The 19,316-nt window shown below is 43.8% G+C and overlaps 2 protein-coding genes across 4 annotated transcripts; both read left to right on the top strand.

Moving 5' to 3' along the window:
- Positions 1–3,564: 3,564 nt before the first annotated feature.
- Positions 3,565–7,368, top strand: LOC139546736 (uncharacterized). The gene is made up of 7 exons (XM_071355467.1): positions 3,565–3,706; positions 4,074–4,406; positions 4,608–4,868; positions 5,107–5,424; positions 5,537–5,842; positions 6,035–6,130; positions 6,732–7,368. Exons 1-7 carry the CDS (start codon positions 3,628–3,630, stop codon positions 6,788–6,790), a joined length of 1,452 nt encoding a protein of 483 aa, XP_071211568.1. The 5' UTR covers positions 3,565–3,627; the 3' UTR covers positions 6,791–7,368.
- Positions 7,369–7,507: 139 nt separating this feature from the next.
- On the top strand, positions 7,508–18,100 carry LOC139546735 (uncharacterized). 3 transcript variants are annotated; one of them, XM_071355464.1, is made up of 10 exons: positions 7,508–8,084; positions 12,564–12,887; positions 13,124–13,387; positions 13,552–13,854; positions 14,046–14,345; positions 15,726–15,836; positions 15,957–16,031; positions 16,753–16,836; positions 16,928–16,959; positions 17,621–18,100. In XM_071355464.1, exons 1-10 carry the CDS (start codon positions 7,799–7,801, stop codon positions 17,654–17,656), a joined length of 1,815 nt encoding a protein of 604 aa, XP_071211565.1. In that variant the 5' UTR covers positions 7,508–7,798; the 3' UTR covers positions 17,657–18,100. The 3 variants fall into 3 exon arrangements, with proteins under 3 accessions (XP_071211565.1, XP_071211567.1, XP_071211566.1); XM_071355466.1 differs by lacking the exon at positions 12,564–12,887; XM_071355465.1 differs by lacking the exons at positions 15,726–15,836; positions 15,957–16,031; positions 16,753–16,836; positions 16,928–16,959; positions 17,621–18,100 and adding an exon at positions 14,689–15,710.
- The last annotated feature ends 1,216 nt before the right edge of the window (positions 18,101–19,316 follow it).

The following is a 19,316-nucleotide window of genomic DNA, read 5'->3' as shown; positions in this document are numbered from 1 at the left end:
TGTCAATATTAAACGTTTTCAAATGTAATATGCCTACATCTATATATTATAGGATATGAGCGAAGGGACTCAAGTACATATGGGTCATCAAATCAAATCAAATTTTATTGGTCACATACACATGGTTAGCAGATGTTATTGTGAGTGTAGCGAAATGCTTGTGCTTCTAGTTCCGTCCGTGCAGTAACATCTAACTTCTCTGAAGTCCACAATCATCTCCGTCATAGAGTAATTGCAACATTTATTATGTAATTCAATTCAAATTACTTTGTTTTGTCTGTTAATTCCAAACTGACAGCTGGTTCAGATCGAGAGTGAGTTGTGAGTTTTCTCCTCTGCCATGCACTGCAGCGGGTTAGAGATGGAAATGCTACTTCTAACACCACATCTACAACCATCCCACTTACATGAACATGCACAATGTTGATCAGCACAGCCAGGGGAGATATTATTGCAGAATCCTACGGAATGGAGTGGATATATTCTATGTCTATAACACACTGAATATCATAAATGGTGAATAATACATTTTCCTATCTCTTTGAATAATTTGTTGTTTGTATCTTGTGAAATTGTATAAAAGTTACAATTATCACTATTTTGCTTTGTAGATGATACAGATTTTTGGTCAGTATTGTTTTCCTTGTTTTTAGAGTAACATTTTCAGCAAATGTCTTATAGTTTTATTCATTTTCAGTATTTCTTATATTTTCTCCTCTTGTTGAACGGAATAAATCAGGGCATGCTTTTAATAGCAATATGTATATTTTATTATGTCTTCTCAGATACAAAGAATCCTCCCTACGCTCTGTATAGAGAGAGTTCCAACATCAGTGAGATGACGTTGAACTGCAACTCTGGAGATGAACCTAACAGAACAGCTTGGTACTGACAGGTTGAGAGCTTCAAGTTCCTTGGTGTCCACATCACCAACAAACTAACATGGTCCAAGCACACCAAGACAGTCGTGAAGCGGGCACAACAAAACCTATTCCCCCCCTGACCCCCAGTCTATGACGGTCAGGGAGGCTGTAGCTCTGAGAATGCCCTCTGTGAACACCACACTGCCCGTGCAGCTGGTCACTACGGAGGCTGGGCAGGGTCACACTGAGCGTCCTGTTGGGATGACTCTCTGTCAGGATGTCCTGTTTGACCAACAGCCCCCTGCTCCCCTCCATCCTCATCCAGGCCAGGGTCACAGGGTCACCGCTCACCTCCGACACCTCACACGTCAGGACCACTGGCTGGGATCAGTGGTCTAGCTTGAAACACCGGAATGAGAATCTCTGAGGATTCTCCTGCATTGATACCCCGTTTGGATGTTCTCTCTCTGCTGAAGCCACCTTCACCGATGTTGCATGTTGAGTGGTTTTGGGTGCTCCACTGCAGACACGTCAATGAGAAGGGGGGCGTGCTCGGAACTCTTTTTCCTGTAGTCCACAATCATCTCCTTTGTGTTGATCACGTTGAGGGAGAGGTTGTTGTCCTGGTACCACACGCCCAGGTCTCTGACCTCCTCCCTATAGGCTGTCTCGTTGTTGTCGGTGATCAGGCCTACCACTGTTGTGTCGTCGGCAAATTGAATGATGGTGTTGGAGTCGTGCCTGGCCATGCAGTCATGAGTGAACAGGGAGTACCGGAGGGGGCTGAGCACGCACCCCTGAGGGGCCCCCGTGTTGAGGACCAGCGTGGCGGATGTGTTATTACCTAACCTTACCACCTGGGGGCGGCCCGTCAGGAAGTCCAGGATCCAGTTGCAGAGGGAGGTGTTTAGTCCCAGGGTCCTTAGCTTAGTGATGAGCTTTGAGGGCACTATGGTGTTGAACGCTGAGCTGTAGTCAATGAACAGCATTCTCACATAGGTGTTTCTTTTGTCCAGGTGTTAAAATGCAGTGTGGAGTGCAATAGAGATGGCATCATCTGTGGATCTGTTGGTGCGGTATGCAAATTGGAGTGGGTCTAGGGTTTCTGGGATGATGGTGTTGATGTGAGCAATGACCAGCCTTTCAAAGCACTTCATGGCTACAGACGTGAGTGCACGGGTCGGTAGTCATTTAGGCAGGTTACCTTGGTGTTCTTGGGCACAGGCACTATGGTGGTCTGCTTAAAACATAAAAGTTGTAAAATAATGATGCTGTCTACGTTCAGTGACTGTGATGAATACGCTACTGAGTGGATGATCTTATACACTCTTGTCATGCTTATGCTTTGTACCATACCAATAAGGAACCAAGTAGGGGAGATATTTCTCTGCTGAGAAAGTACATAGACCTATACTATCAAAGGCTTTCAGCATTGGATTGTCTATCAAATACATTTAAGCTATATACTGTATGTATTGTGTTTATCATGCTAATCCTGCTTCATATAACAATTTTTCATACTAAACTTTCAGGAATCAAACAGTATTAAAACCCATGCAATTTGAGCCATGGCTCTAACTTCTATTTTTTATTTGACCTTTATTTAACTAGGCAAGTCAGTTAAGAACAAATTCTTATTTTCAATGACGGCCTAGGAACAGTGGGTTAACTGCCTTGTTCATTTGTACCTTGTCAGCTCGGGGATTCAACCTTGCATCCTTTCAGTTACTAGTCCAAAGCTCTAACCATTAGGCTACGCTGCCGCCATTTAAAGGCCCATTTAAAACAGCTGATGAAACTAACACTGTAAAAGTTAGAAAAAATAATTGCTACGTTTTAATTCCTGAAAGTTTCTGGTTGAAAACACAATCTGCAAAGGACCTTTTAATCAGCGGCTTTGAATGGGCGTAAGTTTCGGTTTTCCTTCATGACATCAGCATGTGGGAAATTGGTTAATAGACCAATAACAAAGAGTTCCAAAACGATCTGCCAATAACAGCTATGTTTCAGTTTTTCCCTTCCCACTCAGACCACTCCCCAAAAGTATTTTTGACCCTTTTAATGGAAATCTATTACAGTAAAGTTCTAAATTGTTATCCAGAAACGATTTAATATAAATGTTTAAAAAGCTGCATTGTGCCTTTAAAGCTAATGAACCTTAATGGACGTAACCCCATTATAACATTGCTATGCACTTCACTTTACCATACTCTACCATATGTTTTTAATGAATCACTGTATAGGTCTGGTGATATGACGAACAAACTGCTTCCTGTAACACCAGTTTAGATCATGTTAAGTAAAATTGTTCCTAGTTTGAGTTGATTCTATTTAAATTCCAGTTCAATTCCAGTTTAAATTTGACCTTTTACCCATGGTTTGTTTTTGTTAAAGTATTATTAACGTAATTGAGAATAAAACCACATACAATTTTCTGGGTCCATTCCATTACTGTAACTATACCTAAATTAGATTAGACTATAATTAGATATCAGACAGCGCCTGGCTCGGCCATCCGACCATGGCATTCAATGGTCAAAATGGGTAACACAAATGCTAACGGTTCAAATCAACTGAGAAAACCTTCACATTATCAGTTTAAGAGAACAAGTTGCTACAATGATGAATGCAATAGTGTGATGATGAGATGTAACTGAACAAGACAGCGGAAATTGTGCAAGCTGCTGTTTCAATGTAAGAATGTGCTATGCTCCTTCACTTTGTCTCGAGTTGTTTCTCAGATATTGGTGGAACCCGGAGTTAAATGTCAGGTCAGGGTATGGACCACATTATGGTTATTCAGTGGTGGATCCTGTTATGCATATCAGAGAATTCTGCTGAGGGTGAGTTCAGTTTTTACTGTATGCATTTCATCATCATTATTTTGTTGCTCTGAACATCTTGTTTAAAACTCTACAAGCAGAATATTTAATTCAAAACCCAAATATCTGGGACAAGCAATTTAAATGTATATTAAAGGATTACATGATGTACAGTATGGACAGTTTCTATGACTATCAGAGGGAAACTGGTATACCGATTAGACTTTGAAAACCTATTCTCTAATTTGAATCGGTTGTCCTTGATCTTTAAAACAAATAAGGGGCTTTAAACCAGATTCACAATAAATAATCTGTGCATTTTGAAACTGTTATGGGGTGAATTAAAACTGTTATTTGACCAGATCTGTGTCTCATTGTCCACACACAGTGATGAAGAGGAGCATCTTCTTGATCTCAGGTCAGACAGAGAGTGTGCATCTGTCTGTGTCAGACCAGGCTCAACAGTCTGTGTCAGACCTGGCTCAATCTCACTGGTCAGAGTTCAGCTGGGAGTGGACCTCACATGATGGGAGATACTCAGAGATTCAAATAGCCAGAGCAATATCCTCTAGGCTAGTGGTTAGTCCACCTTTCACAGAGTACTTTTCTTGCAGCAAAGACTATGACGTAACAGTGAAGCCGAAGTTTGAATGTGCAGGGGTGTTTTTGTTGGTAAGAGCAAATGTCCCATTGGTTAAGATTGAGATCTTCGCCACAAAAAGTAAGTAAATTCTGTGTATGTTTCGTATAGACAAGCCATCGTGAATCTTCCATAATGACAAAATACCTTCCAATGATTAAATCGTTTCGAAAGCCAGCTTCCAGAAAAAAATTCTTCACCGTAATTGTTCATTCACATTATTGTTTTAGGTTGGACAGTAAGTTTACATTGTAACCATTTTTAAATTCCATGTTTTTTCAGTTACACCTTCCTTTTGGCCTTCATTTCGTCTGGGTTCTGATGTGAGTGTTAGTTGCGAGGTGTCCAGCCTACCAGATGGGGCCACACTGCAGTGGGAAAGAGATGGAGATTACACTTCTAACACCACGCTGTTCTACAATAACACTCTTCACATGATCATCCGCAGTGTTCATCCGGACAGTCAGGGGGCATTCTACTGCACTTTTAGACAGAATGGAACACTGTTATATAATGTCTCTAATGCTGTCAGAATTGAGGAAGGTATAAAATGTGTTCTTATCCAACTGAAATATCAAAACCTTTATGTGAAATGTGAATGTTGTCCTCTTGATCAGTAGTCATTGACAATCAATAATTTTGGTCTCATTTTAAATGGATAAATGGTGATCACATTAGTTACATTTACAATAAAATGGACCCATAATGCCATTTAGACTTTGGATTTAAATTAAATTAAACTTTCCCCTCTGACTGAACACCACTATGGTTTTCTCCACAGTTTCGTCTGATGCCACTCTCACAATGTACAGAGAGAGCTCCAACAGCTCTCTGGTGACACTGCTTTGTATGACATCAGATGGGTACTCCCATGCATCATGGTCCTGGACCCCACTATCTACAGCTAAAGAGGTTCACGTTGTGACAACTGCAATGTACGGATCCAATGACACGTTTAATGAGAGATTTTCATACGGGGACTTCAATGGATACTACTTCCCTCTCTACTTCTCACCGGTGAAGTTTGAAGATTGTGGGAGGTTCAACTGCTATTTTGAAAACCTCCTAGTTGCCTCTATTAATGTGGTAACCCTAAAGGGTGAGCATTATCATTTTAAGTATCCAAGGTGCATTTTTCAGAATGATCTATTTTACTTATATTTGAGAAAACAGATAACAGATCCCCAATGATCTCCAGATTTCCATTTCAGTCTCTGCAGTGCCGCCTAGTGGATTCCCCAGGAATCATCCGCTGGTCCTGACGTGTGAGGTGTCGGAAGTGAGCAGTGACCCTGTGACCCTAACCTGGCTGAGGATGGAAGGGAGCAGGGGGCTGCTGGTCAAACAGGACATTCTGACAGAGAATCGCCCCACCAGGACACTCAGTGTGACCCTGCCCAGCCTCCGTAGGGACCAGCTGCACTGGCAGTGTGCTGTGTTCACAGAGGGCATACTCAGAGTAACAGCCTCCCTGACGCTCACACTCCCCACACAGACAACAATGTCTTCAATGACAGGTAACAACATGTTATGATAGACTCTTTTCAATTTGACCTAATCTGTTCCAACATATCTCAATCCAAACACATTTTTCCCCACTGGACCTCTGCTTTCCCCTGGCATAGGCCTAGCGTAACAAAATAAATAGGTTACCATGCTGGAGAGGTCCCCATGTTTAATATAATCTAACAGAAGTCTCTGTTTCTTAGGGATGGGCACCGAGACAGTGGTCAGAGGGGTGATTACAATGGCTGCCACCCTAGGAATTCTGGGACTTCTCGGGTTCTACTGTCGAAGACCAAACGGTAAGGAGACACTCCGTCTTGGATAGACTCTCCATAAAAAAGACATCCAACCCAATCCCAAAGGAATGGGACATTGAGGCACCATCTAAAATGACTGCGTTAGACAGTACCTATCTTTCTCTTTCATTTTGGACCGAGGCAGAGCTAGCCTTCACATGGCACGTGGATCCTTCTCTGCATTAGAGCGCTTTTAAAGTCTCCAAACATGTGACCAACTTTGATTTTGTAGTGAACTACAACTTAAACTAACATTATGTAGTAACATATGTAACAGTATAACTTTAGTCCGTCCCCTCGCGAACCAGGGACCCTCTGCACACATCAACAACAGTCACCCACGAAGCATCGTTACCCATCGCTCCACAAAAGCCACGGCTCTTGCAGAGCAAGGGGAACCACTACTTCAAGTCTCAGAGCAAGTGACGTCACCGACTGAAAGGCTGCTAGCGCGCACCACCGCTACCTAGCTAGCTATTTCACATCGGTTACACATACATGATCACCTTTCATAAGTACTGAGTGGAAAACTAGTGAATTAGTGTGTGTAAATATCATCATTGCAAACTCTTCTGGTTGATGTGTTGTTGTGTCTTCCATCCAGGCACCCAGACACAGAGACAAAAGGAGGAACCTGCTCAACTGGAGGAGACTAGTGTATAGCCTTGTTGCTAGCCTATGGCCTGTGGCTGTGTTGAAATATAGCTTTCCCACCCATGTCTGTACCAACCAGTGACGTCTTTCACACGGAATTACCACATGACACACTGTGTTCTGTCAAAAGGTCTGGCAATAGAAACTTCATTGGTGTTAAAATAATGTGTTAATCACCAACAACCTTCCCCTCAAAGACTAATATTGAAAACATGACCATGTTGTGATACTGTAAGCATCTTTCCAAAAGACCTAAATAATTTACACTGTGTGTACAAAATATTAGGAACACCTGCTCTTTCCATGACTTAGACTGACCAGGTGAAATCTATGATCCCTTATTGATGTCACTTGTTAAATCCACTTCGATCAGTGTAGATAAAGGGGGGGAGACAGGTTAAAGAAGGATTCTTGAGACAATTGAGACATGGATTGTGTACGTGTGGCATTCAGAGGGTGAATGGGCAAGAATAAATAGTCATGTTTTTACACTCAGTGTATATTATTTAGTTCATCCTAGAAATGTACATTTCCATTCATCCTCAGTCTGTAATGGTTGTACACAATACATTGTGATGTTAATACTAGTTTGGCAACAGTGTCTCAGCTTATTTCACCATCTGATTGTCCTGTATTAGGAAAGCTTTGAACTTTGAATGGACTGTTGTATGAGACTGGCTATAATGTAGCAAGTTCAGCTTTTTGGTTTTGAAAGCCTTTGGTTGCATTTGGACATCATGGTCTTTGGAATTTCAAAAAATTCACCAACTGTTATTTGCTTCAAAAGGAAAATGTCTTGTTTCCATATTAATTTTTAAATCTGTAACATGCTTGTAATAATACTACTTCTATTATTTTAATTGCACAGCATTTACATTATGTTCTGCTACATGTTGCTAAACTGTGACATGTTTCACTATTGTTTTGATCCCATTGATGCCTATTATGACGATGGTGTGGCATTGATAATTTAACCCTTAATCCTGCTCCATAATCCCTGCTTGCTACATACAGTAAATGGCTGATACAAGTAAAGTGAGATTTTATGAAGTACTATATCCTCAGATTTGCACTAATTTTAAATTGCATCACATCTGTAGTTTTGGAACTTCTTCTTTTCTTCAGTCATTTCCTGAACATATTATCAGAGACGTCAGTAATGATATGAGTTGGCTACTGAGTAGAGAGGGGAACAGAACAGTAACGTACAGCAACATGGGGCAGTACAGTGGCTCTATGGGTGTAACGTTGTTGTGGACTCTGCTGTGGATATCTAGATGCGGTCAGGGACTCTCAGCTGAACGTGAGTAACGTGTTTCTGGTTGAATTTTTGACATAAAATAGTCACCAATTGAAAAGGTAATCTGTAGTTGCTACATCCATTTGGAGACCTTTAAATGAATGATATACACCAGCATAGCCGCGGGAAGTAGTTGGGGTGGAATGATGTAATCTTTTAGCCAATGGAGGATGGGGGAGGGGCTGAGAATGCTTTGTCAAGGGGGTTGCATTTTTGTGTGAATTTTTAAGGATTTTTTCATTCAGATTTTTCGGGGGGTGCTGCAGCAGCCTCAGCACCCCTACTTCCCGCGGCTGTGTACACCCAGGATGGGAAACTGGCGGCCCGCCCCTTTTGAAGGCCCTCGGATAAATTGAAGTAATACATTTTAAAAAGTTAAATAATTTACTCAGTCAGGGTCTCAACCTACTGTTGCAAGTTAGAATAGTATAATACACAATGTGACATTTTTTACATTTGGTTATGCATCAGCAGTTTTCTCTGATGCAGTCACTGATTGTCAGTCAATTAGTCCATGGCAGCTAAACAATGTTTTTATTGGTAAGTTAGTCTAGCTGCTAGCTATCTAAACTTAGTAATCATGGTTGAATTACCGTCCGGGGGGCACACATTGATGTTGTTACTCAGTCTCACTCAGATATCATATTAAAAACTGCACACATTTCTCCTCACCCTATGGCAAAATGTGTAGAATTGCAGGGAATTAGTAAAACATTATCAACCTGTGGAATTGTAAAAAGTTAACTCTAAAACATATTTTTTCTTGCCGCTGTCAAGATTGGGGCTACTGAAATGTTTTGCTCACTATGTGGTGGTGTGGGGGAAATTATGCGTATGTGGCTATGCAGACCTGCAAGGAATTTACGTCCCCTCATGATGAGTTCAGTTTTTATGGCTCCCACCCCCATCAAAGTTGCCCATCCCTGATGTACACCCATTGATTCTTGAGGATTTGAACTGCCTTATGAGATTAGTTCAACTCTTGTACCCCATCAGTATCCCAAATATAAGTTGTAAACAATATATATATTAAAAACATTTTTATAAATATCTCCAGGCCCATCTGTCACGTTCCTGACCTGTTTTCTGTTAGTTTTGTATGTGTTAGTTGGTCAGGACGTGAGTTTGGGTGGGCAGTCTATGTTTTCTGTTTCTATGTTGGTGAATGGGTACCTAATATGGTTCTCAATTAGAGGCAGGTGGTTTTCATCTCCTCTGATTGAGAATCATATTAAGGTAGGTAGTTTCACAGTGTTTGTTTGTGGGTGGTTGTCTCCTGTGTCTGTGTCTATGTTGCACCATACGGGACTGTTTTCGGTTTGTTTGTTCGTTTCGTTTTATGTAGTCATTTTTCCTGTTCGTGCGTTCTTCGAATCACATGTAAGTTCTTACGTTCAGGTTTGTCTACTCCGTTTGTTGTTTTTGTTTAGATTCAAGTGAAGTTCGTGTTTGTCGTCTTTACTTAAATAAATCATGTCAAATCGCAACGCTGCATTTTGGTTTAATCCCTGCTCCTCCTCTTCGGATGAAGAGGAGGAGGAAAGCCGTTACAGAACCACCCACCAATCCAGAACCAAGCAGCGCAAGTTTGAGCAGCGGCCAAGAAATCAGGACTCATGGACTTGGGAGGAAGTATTGGAGGGAAAAGGACACTGGGCTCACATTGGGGAATATCGCCGCGCTCGTGAGGAGATGGAGGCAGCAAGAGCCCAAGAGCGGTGGTATGAGGAGGCAGCAAGGAGACGTGGCTGGAAGCCCGAGAAGAGACCCCAAAAATTTCTTGGGGGGAGGCTAAGAGGTAGTGGGCCAAGGGCAGGTAGGAGACCTGCGCCCACTTCCCAGGCTTACCGTGGAGAGCGGGAGTACGGGCAGACACCGTGTTACGCAGTAGAGCGCACGGTGTCTCCTGTACGTGTGCATAGCCCAGTGCGGGTTATTCCACCTCCTCGCACTGGTAGGGCTAGATTGGGCATTGAGCCAGGTGTCATGAGGCCGGCTCAACGCGTCTGGTCTCCAGTGCGTCTCCTCGGGCCGGCTTACATGGCACCAGCCTTACGCATGGTGTCCCCGGTTCGCCTACATAGCCCGGTGCGGGTTATTCCACCTCCCCGCACTGGGTGGGCGACGGGGAGCATTCAACCAGGTAAGGTTGGGCAGGCTCAATGCTCAAGGGAGCCAGTACGCCTGCACGGTCCGGTATTTCCGGCGCTACCACCCCGCCCCAGCCCAGTACCACCAGTGCCTACACCACGCACCAGGCTTCCAGTGCGTCTTCAGAGCCCTGTTCCTCCTCCACGCACTCTTCCTATGGTGCGTGTCTCCAGCCCAGTGCCTCCAGTTCTGGCACCACGCACTAAGCCACCTGTGCGTCTCCAGAGTCCTGTACACACTGTTCCTTCTCCCCGCACTCGCCCTGAGGTGCGTGCCCTTAGCCCGGTACCACCAGTGCCGGTACCACGCACCAGGCCTATAGTGCGCTTTGAGAGGTCAGTGTGCCCTGTCCCTGCTCCCCGCACTAGCCTGAAAGTGCGTGTCCTTAGCCCGGTGCCTCCAGTTCCGGCACCACGCACCAGGTCTACAGTGCGCCTTATCCGGCCAGAGCCATCCGTCTCCCCAGCGCCATCTGAGCCATCCGTCTCCATAGCGCCATCTGAGCCATCCGTCTCCATAGCGCCATCTGAGCCATCCGTCTCCATAGCGTCATCTGAGCCATCCGTCTCCATAGCGCCATCTGAGCCATCCGTCTCCCCAGCGCCATCTGAGCCATCCGTCTCCCCAGCGCCGTCTGAGCCATCCGTCTGCCCAGTGCTGTCTGAGCCATCCGTCTGTCCCGAGCCATTAGAGCCGCCCGTCTGTCCCGAGCCGTCAGAGCCGTTCGTCAGTCAGGAGCCGCTAGAGCCGTTCGTCAGTCAGGATCTGCCAGAGCCGCCAACCAGACAGGATCTGCCAGAGCCGCCAACCAGACAGGATCTGCCAGAGCCGCCAACCAGACAGGATCTGCCAGAGCCGCCAACCAGATAGGATCTGCCAGAGCCGCCAACCAGACAGGATCTGCCAGAGCCGCCAACCAGACAGGATCTGCCAGAGCCGCCAACCAGACAGGATCTGCCAGAGCCGCCAACCAGACAGGATCTGCCAGAGCCGCCAGCCAGACAGGATCTGCCAGAGCCGCCAGTGAGCCATGAGCGTCCAGAGCCGTTAGTGAGCCATGAGCAGCCAGAGCCGTCAGCGAGCCATGAGCAGCCAGAGCCGTCAGCGAGCCATGAGCGTCTAGAGCCGTCAGCCTGCCATGAGCGTCCAGAGCCGTCAGCCTGCCATGAGCGTCCAGAGCCGTCAGCCTGCCATGAGCGTCCAGAGCCGTCAGCCTGCCATGAGCGTCCGGAGTCGTCATTCATCCAGAACTGCCTCTCAGTCCAGAGCTGTCTCTCTGTCCGGAGCTGCCCTTCAGTCCGGAGTTGCCCCTCTATCCTGAGCTACCTCTCTATCCTGAGCTACCTCTCTATCCTGAGCTATCCCTCTGTCCTGAGCTACCTCTCTGTCCTGAGCTACCTTGTCCCGGAGCTGTCCTTTATCTTGGTGTTGCCCCTTAAATTGGGTGGGGGAAATAAGAGGGTGGTCATTCTAAGGGGGAGACGTAAGCTGGGATTGACTATGGTGGGGTGGGGACCTCGCCCAGAGCCTGAGCCACCACCGTGGTCAGATGCCCACCCAGACCCTCCCCTAGACTTTTGGTGGTGCGTTCGGAGTACGCACCTTGAAGGGGGGGTTATGTCACGTTCCTGACCTGTTTTCTGTTAGTTTTGTATGTGTTAGTTGGTCAGGACGTGAGTTTGGGTGGGCAGTCTATGTTTTCTGTTTCTATGTTGGTGAATGGGTACCTAATATGGTTCTCAATTAGAGGCAGGTGGTTTTCATCTCCTCTGATTGAGAATCATATTAAGGTAGGTAGTTTCACAGTGTTTGTTTGTGGGTGGTTGTCTCCTGTGTCTGTGTCTATGTTGCACCATACGGGACTGTTTTCGGTTTGTTTGTTCGTTTCGTTTTATGTAGTCATTTTTCCTGTTCGTGCGTTCTTCGAGTCACATGTAAGTTCTTACGTTCAGGTTTGTCTACTCCGTTTGTTGTTTTTGTTTAGATTCAAGTGAAGTTCGTGTTTGTCGTCTTTACTTAAATAAATCATGTCAAATCGCAACGCTGCATTTTGGTTTAATCCCTGCTCCTCCTCTTCGGATGAAGAGGAGGAGGAAAGCCGTTACACCATCCCTCAGCTGTTTCCCAAATCAGTAGCAGGTTAACTGCTTTGTTGTTGTTCTATCAGCAGATTGCCCCTTTAAAGCACGACATACAAGTATGATGAAGCTATTGAGGAGTCATCTGAGAAAGAGAGCGAGAGAAAATGTGAGATTTGAACAGTGAATAATATTAATATAAAGATATTTTGCAGCTTTTTATCCTATCGTTTTGAATATCTTCCCTCCACAGAATTATCAAAGAAGATATTTTTCCTTGCCGAGACCAATTACAGAGTCACTCTCCAAGTTTCCCCTGCAGTTCCGGAAGGGACAGCGCACCAATGGATGTGGACCTCACATGATGGCAGACACTCAAACACTTCAGTAGCCCAAATCACTTCATCCATGAATAGAAATCCTTCAACGAACATACAGGCTCCTTTCTCACAAGGAACAGGATATGATCTTTCTTTCCCCCCAAAATGTGAAAATGCTGGAGAGTTTGTGTTCATGCAAACCAAACCAGCTTCAGCCGTTCTGGAGAGATTTGAGGTGTTTGGTTTTGTGTTTAAAGGTATATTGATCATGTTCAGTTCCTCAATGTGTATAATTGGAATCATTTTAAATATCAATGTATATCGCCTTGTCAATATCAGAATAAGAGCCAAACTTTTGCTGTTGTAATCATTTAATTACTGATTATCAAGCAGTTTAGATTTGTAAAAATATAACCACTGATTTCCACTTTTCCCCTCGTTTTATCTTCTTTTAACAAATTTAAGTAAAGTAATATACGTCTCCTTTTTGCAGTGACACCAAACTATAAGGGTAATCAAGTGTATCTTGGTTCTGATGTGAGTGTGCGTTGCGAGGTGTCCAGCATACCAGATGGGGCCACACTTCAGTGGGAAAGAGATGGAGATTCCACTTCTAACACCACGTTGTTCTACAACAAAACGGCCCATATGATCATCCACACTGTCGATCAGAATTACCAGGGGAGATCCAACTGCAATTTCAGACTGAATGGAGAATTGTTGTTTACAGTTTATACTACACTAAATGTGCAAACAGGTAAGATTCATTAACATGAATGTAATATATTAATACATGAATTGACCAAATGTTAAATATTCAGGAATATGGTCCTCAATAATACAAAGAAAAGAGTGATACAACTGCACTATACAGGCAAACAATATCATCAGCATTTTCCCTTTAATGTTTCCTTTTTCCAGACACATTTAATAAACCATTGATACATCTGTTTCGAGAGAGCAGCAACAGCAGTGAGGTGAAGTTGATCTGCAGGTATATATATGGTTCCTCATACCGCAGAGCCGCATGGACCATGAGCAGATTAACATCTGTTACTCTGACTTCATCGGACAAAATCAGAAGTGACCGATTCTCATCTCCCCCATTCAACGGATATGATTTCCCACTGCATGTCTCACCAGTGACATTTGAGGATAGTGGAACGTTCGCATGTTTCTTTGATACCCAACTATTCGGCTTGGTTAAACTCACAACCTTTCGAGGTAACTTTGCTTTTGTCTTTTAACAATGAGAGATTAGACACTCTGTTCATGTAGATTGTTGGTTACTATGACAACCATACACTTTTCACTTAATCATTTAATTTAATCAGCTGTTCAGTACATTATTACAGTATACTGCCCTTTCAGTGGTCAAAGTATAATACAGTACTTTTTTCTGTTCTTTATCTTAGTATCTGAATCTGGAGGGCCCCCTGGTGGCCAGCCGGTGGTACTGACGTGTGAGGTGTCGGAGGTGAGCGGTGACCCTGTGACCCTGGCCTGGATGAGGATGGAGGGCAGCAGGGGGCTGTTGGTCAAACAGGACATCCTGACAAAGAGTCACCCCAACAGGACGCTCAGTGTGACCCTACCCAGCCTCCGTAGCGACCAGCTGCACTGGCAGTGTGTGGTGTTCACAGAGGGCATGCTCAGAGCGACAGCCTCCCTGACCCTCACACTCCCCACACAGACAACAATGTCTTCAATGACAGGTAACCACTTGTTTTGCTGCACTTGCAGTCTGTGGTGTTCACAGGGGGCATGCTCAGAGCAAGCATTCCCCTCAGATTCAGTGATTCTGCTGGAAGATCAGGGTTCAATACATGAACATTGTCTATGAAAGGTAACACACGTCTGTAGATTACATTAGATCACTCCATCTGAATGATTGGAATCTATTAAAGATTCAGTTAGATGACATCATCATAAACAACATACAGTACATCATACAAGTAACCAAATCAATGTCTCTGGATTGCCCTTGGGCCCCTGTTAATTTAAACTGTGATGAATTTAGAGTATTAGTGTCACGTATACTCCCTCTCCGGCCTCTAGGTCATCAGGCTGCTGATTATTCCGCACACCTGTCACCATCGTCAAGCGCACCTGCGCCTCATGACACTCACCTGGACTCCGTCACCTCCTTGATTATCTTCCTTATATCTGTCACTTCCCTTGGTTCTTTCCTCAGGTGTTTGACTGTTTCATGTCGGGGGGTGTTTGGGTTTTGTTTTGATTGTTGTGTTTATTTAATTATTAAAACACTCACTCCCTGTAATTGCTTCCCGTCTCTCAGCGCACTCGTTACAGAATAACACCTCACATAATGGAAGCATATATATATATATTTTTTTGTGTCAATGTAAATGACGCCAGGTCCGGGAGCCGCTACAGGCTCCCCTGCCTCAGCCGGCTCGTCGGGCTTTCATGCCTCCGCCGGATCGCCAGGCTCCCCTGCTTCCACTGGCTCGTCGTGCTCTCATGCCTCCGCCGGCTGGTCGGGCTCTCGCGCCTCTGCCGGTTCGCCTGGCTCTCGCGCCCCAGCCGGCGTGACAGGTTCCCGCGCCCTAGCCGGTGTGACAGGTTCCTGCACCCCCCAGCCGGAGTGACAGGTTCCCGCGCCCCAGCCGGTGTGACAGGTTCCCTCGCCCCAGCCGGTGTGACAGGTTTCCGCGCTTCAGACGGCATGACCGGTTCACTCTTGATCCCCGGGTTCATCCCTTTTGTTGGCGTCAGGGAGGGAGTACTGTCACGTATACTCCCTTTCCGGCCTCAAGGTCATCAGACTGCTGATACTGTCACCATCGTCAAGCGCACCTGCGCCTCATGACACTCACCTGGACTCCATCACCTTCTTGATTATCTTCCCTATATCTGTCACTCCCCTTGGTTCTTTCCTCAGGTGTTATTGACTGTTTCATGTCGGTGTGTTTGTGTTTTGAGTTTATTTATTAAAACACTCACTCCTTGTACTTGCTTCCCGACTCTCAGCGCACTCGTTACACTTAGCAAATGGAGTCAGCTGTGTAGTAAGTATTCACGTATCTCATATCCCAGCATGTTCTCTCTCATACTCTTTGTTGTCTTTGTAGTTACCACAGATAACCATCTGCAGACTGTGGTCATTGTGGCCTGCATTGCTATGGTTGTTGCTGGGGTCCTGGTTGGTGCTCTGGTGTTCTACCTGAAGAGGAAGAAGACAGGTAAAATACATTGATAATGACCACATTGCTGCTCAAACTTGTTGGATTGCTACATCTTAAATTTAGGCCTATGTCAACAATTGTGTGAGAACGTGTTTGCTATGATCGCTTTTTTCAAAGCTGTGACGAACCTACCACTGACCCAGAAGAATGACCCAGTCTACGATAACACCACAGATCCACGAAGAGACCAAGGTATATACACTTCTTCACTTTGGGTCTAATATGATGTACAATATAGATATGGCAGTGGAAACTCCTCAGCGGAGGAAGGGGTGGACCATCCACTATTGTTTATAGTGAAACATTAAAGTTATCCTTTTTGGATAACATTATATAAAAAATATTCCCATCACCAAATAACTGATATAAATTAAACACACTGTTTTGCAATGGTCTACAGTGGCCTCAACAGTACTCTGTAGGGTCACACCATGTTGTAGCCGGAGTACAGTTATCTTACATTGACTTCAATACAAAACCTAGGAGGCTCATGGTTCTCACCCACTTCCATAGTCTTCCACAGTAATTATGACAACTTCCGGAGGACGTCGTCCAACCTATCAGAGCTCTTGCATCATTAACTAACATGTTGTCCATCCAATCAAAATATCAGAATGAATCTAATACTGAAAGCAGAAGCCACCGCCAGCTAGCACTGCAGTGCATAAAGTGTGGTGAGTAGTTGACTCATTGAGAGAGAAGACAATATTTGAACAGTTTATTTGCATGAAATTCACTGAGGAGGATGGTCCTCCCCTTCCTCATCTGAGGAGCCTCCACTGGTACAGTAAGGAGGAAGTAGAGATGACTTTCAAGAGGACATTCGGAATGTTCCACAGTGCCAACCGATGTATAGGAAGTTATAAAAGTCGCAACTGTGTTAACATTTTGGCTTCTTTTTTTTTACAACCAGAGAGCCAGAAGGGTCGAACAGGGGAAGATGAGAATGAGGAAGTTCATTACTCTGAATTTGCTTTGGGTGAACCCAGGCTTGGTGGTGAGTAGTGTGTGTGTGTGGAAAAACAGAATGGTTTGTTGAATGTAACTTGTGTAGTTGAAGCGTAACTATATGATTTTCTTTTTTTCAGATCCCAACAGAGTCACAGCAGCGGCAAATCAGGTAGGAATAGCACTTTATTAAAATTATCAATTATTTATATACAGTACCAGTCAAGGGTTTTTATTGTTAGTATTTTCTACATTGTAGAATAATAGTGAAGACCGCAAACTATGAAATAACACATGGAATCATGTAGTAACCAAAAAAGTGTTAAACAAATCAAAATATATTTGAGATTCTTCAAAGTAGACCTATTTGGTAAAAGACCAAATCCATATTATGGCAAGAACAACTCAAATAAGCAAAGAGAAACGACAGTCCATCATTACTTTAAGACATGAAGGTCAGTCAATGCGGAACATTTCAAGAACTTTGAAAATTTCTTCAAGTGCAGTCACAAACCTTCATGCACTATGGTGAAACTGTCTCTCATGAGGACCGCCACAGGAATGGAAGACCCAGAATTACCTCTGCTGCAGAGGATAAGTTCATTAGAGTTACCAGCCACAGAAATTGCAGCCCAAATAAAAGCTTCCCAGAGTTCAAGTAACAGGACACCAATAATAGAAACCACTACTAAAGGACACCAACCAAAGAAACCCTTGAATGAGTAGGTGTGTCAACTTTTGACTGGTACTGCATATATATAGCTACTATTTGCAATATCTGTCTAAATGTAGTGTGCTTGTTTTTATACTGGTGTTCATGTCCATACATACAGGAAAGTGCTGTGATCTATTCAACTCTCAACATATAAGGAAACATGTATTTCAGATGGATAAAATTACCATGTTAAGTTTCAGGGATTGTGTTCCTCATTTTGACAATTACTTAATGTGTATTAGTCTACAGAGAAAATGATACCACAATACTGATTGCTTTTGAAATTATGCTATATGCCAGTTGCCTTTTATTTTAAACCTATGAGATTTGTTCAATTAGTTTATTATTCTGCTTTTGATTCATGTATTTAATGATACAGTAATATATGCTTACTAAGACTGCCGTGTAAATACAGCAGCTAGCCCAATTGGAGGGTTTAAATTGTAGGAAGGCAATTTTGGTCTGAAATATTTTGATGGCTTTAACCTACATTGCAGCCATGGATGTAAATAATAGTTTTATATATTTGTAGTCTTTCATGCATGTGCATTTTGTATGTTTCATTCGATATATGTTTAAATAAAAATGTTTTTCATCATTTGATGTCTACTTATTGCATAGGTAAGTGAAGTTGGGTATGTTACCAGTAGATGGCACTGTTGGAAAGAAAATGTTTATTTGCAAGAATACAGTACATGAGGTTTGAGAGGGGAATAATTCATTTCTTTCAGCCCTCTTTCCTTCTCTTTTGCTATCGCTAGTTCCTTTAGGGATTGCAGAAAAAAGGTAGTAATTCAATGCATTTCTCTCCAACAAAGGTATGTAGGCACACTAAATGCAATGAATAGACTGCACATCCAGAAGGAATGTCTTTATGCACAGACAGGTGCAGAGTAGCACCAAAATCCCTCCTGCTTTGTGCAGAGGTGTGTGTGTACGCAGACACACTCACACACACATGCTCGCTTATGTGAGCATGCTTGTGTGTGTGCGCATTTGGGAGCTATTGAAAAGATCCAAGGTCTCCTGAAATGAAGTCTTTTATACTTGATTTTGAAAGAAGGAATGGGAAACAAAACATGATTTCAATTCACACTGATACATAATGACTCGTGGAGAAAGTGAAGGCTGCAGGCGTTGAGAGGAGAATGAACCAAGGTGAACACATGTTCTGCCTTTCACCCTGCATGGTCTCCTTCACGGCAAACCTCTCATCTGCAATAGACTGGGTGCTACAGTAGTCTTAGACTGCAGAATCTTCTGTTACATTCTGTGTTAGGACAATGCCAGGTGATAGTCATTTTTGAAATGTCTATTGTGGAAATAATTATTTGCAGAAAACATGGTTTGTGTGAGAAATGTATTATATTCATGTTAATTTTCACTTCATTTGGTATGAATGCTTTCCTCCAATAGGGGGCAAGCCAGTACAGTATTAACTCTTTGATCGCCTCACATATCTACACAAAAACACATGCTAACACACACATCTGAACATGCACATACAAAAATATGCACACACACCACAGTATTCTGTATAGGAAAGCATACAGAGGTAGGAGAGTGGATGGATGAATGCCTGTCAGTCAGTCTGTCTCCTGTCACCAGTGCAGCGTGTTCTCTATTTAAGGCAATGTTTACCCAGATCTCATCATGCACTGCTACCTTACAGATAGGCTGCCAGACACACTCCTACACTGATGCACTGTGTCTGCATTTGTGTCTCACTCCCACTGACACAAGTCAGGGTGTCCAACGGACCTAAACCCTCACACTCAAAATAAGGGCTGCAGAGGATTGGAAAAATACTACTG

The sequence above is a fragment of the Salvelinus alpinus genome, chromosome 20 (assembly GCF_045679555.1).
Source record: "Salvelinus alpinus chromosome 20, SLU_Salpinus.1, whole genome shotgun sequence".
NCBI classification, from domain to species: Eukaryota; Metazoa; Chordata; class Actinopteri; order Salmoniformes; family Salmonidae; genus Salvelinus; species Salvelinus alpinus.
This window is presented reverse-complemented; position numbering and strand designations above follow the sequence as displayed.

Coding starts and splice junctions, on each gene's coding strand:
- LOC139546736 (XM_071355467.1), top strand. CDS start 3,628: ATGTCAGGTCAGGGTATGGACCACATTATGGTTATTCAGTGGTGGATC. Junction 3,707..4,073: donor ATCAGAGAATTCTGCTGAGG/GTGAGTTCAGTT, acceptor GTCCACACACAG/TGATGAAGAGGAGCATCTTC. Junction 6,131..6,731: donor CTACTGTCGAAGACCAAACG/GTAAGGAGACAC, acceptor TCTTCCATCCAG/GCACCCAGACACAGAGACAA.
- LOC139546735 (XM_071355464.1), top strand. CDS start 7,799: ATGGCTGATACAAGTAAAGTGAGATTTTATGAAGTACTATATCCTCAG. Junction 8,085..12,563: donor TCAGGGACTCTCAGCTGAAC/GTGAGTAACGTG, acceptor TTCCCTCCACAG/AATTATCAAAGAAGATATTT. Junction 13,855..14,045: donor TAAACTCACAACCTTTCGAG/GTAACTTTGCTT, acceptor TCTTTATCTTAG/TATCTGAATCTGGAGGGCCC.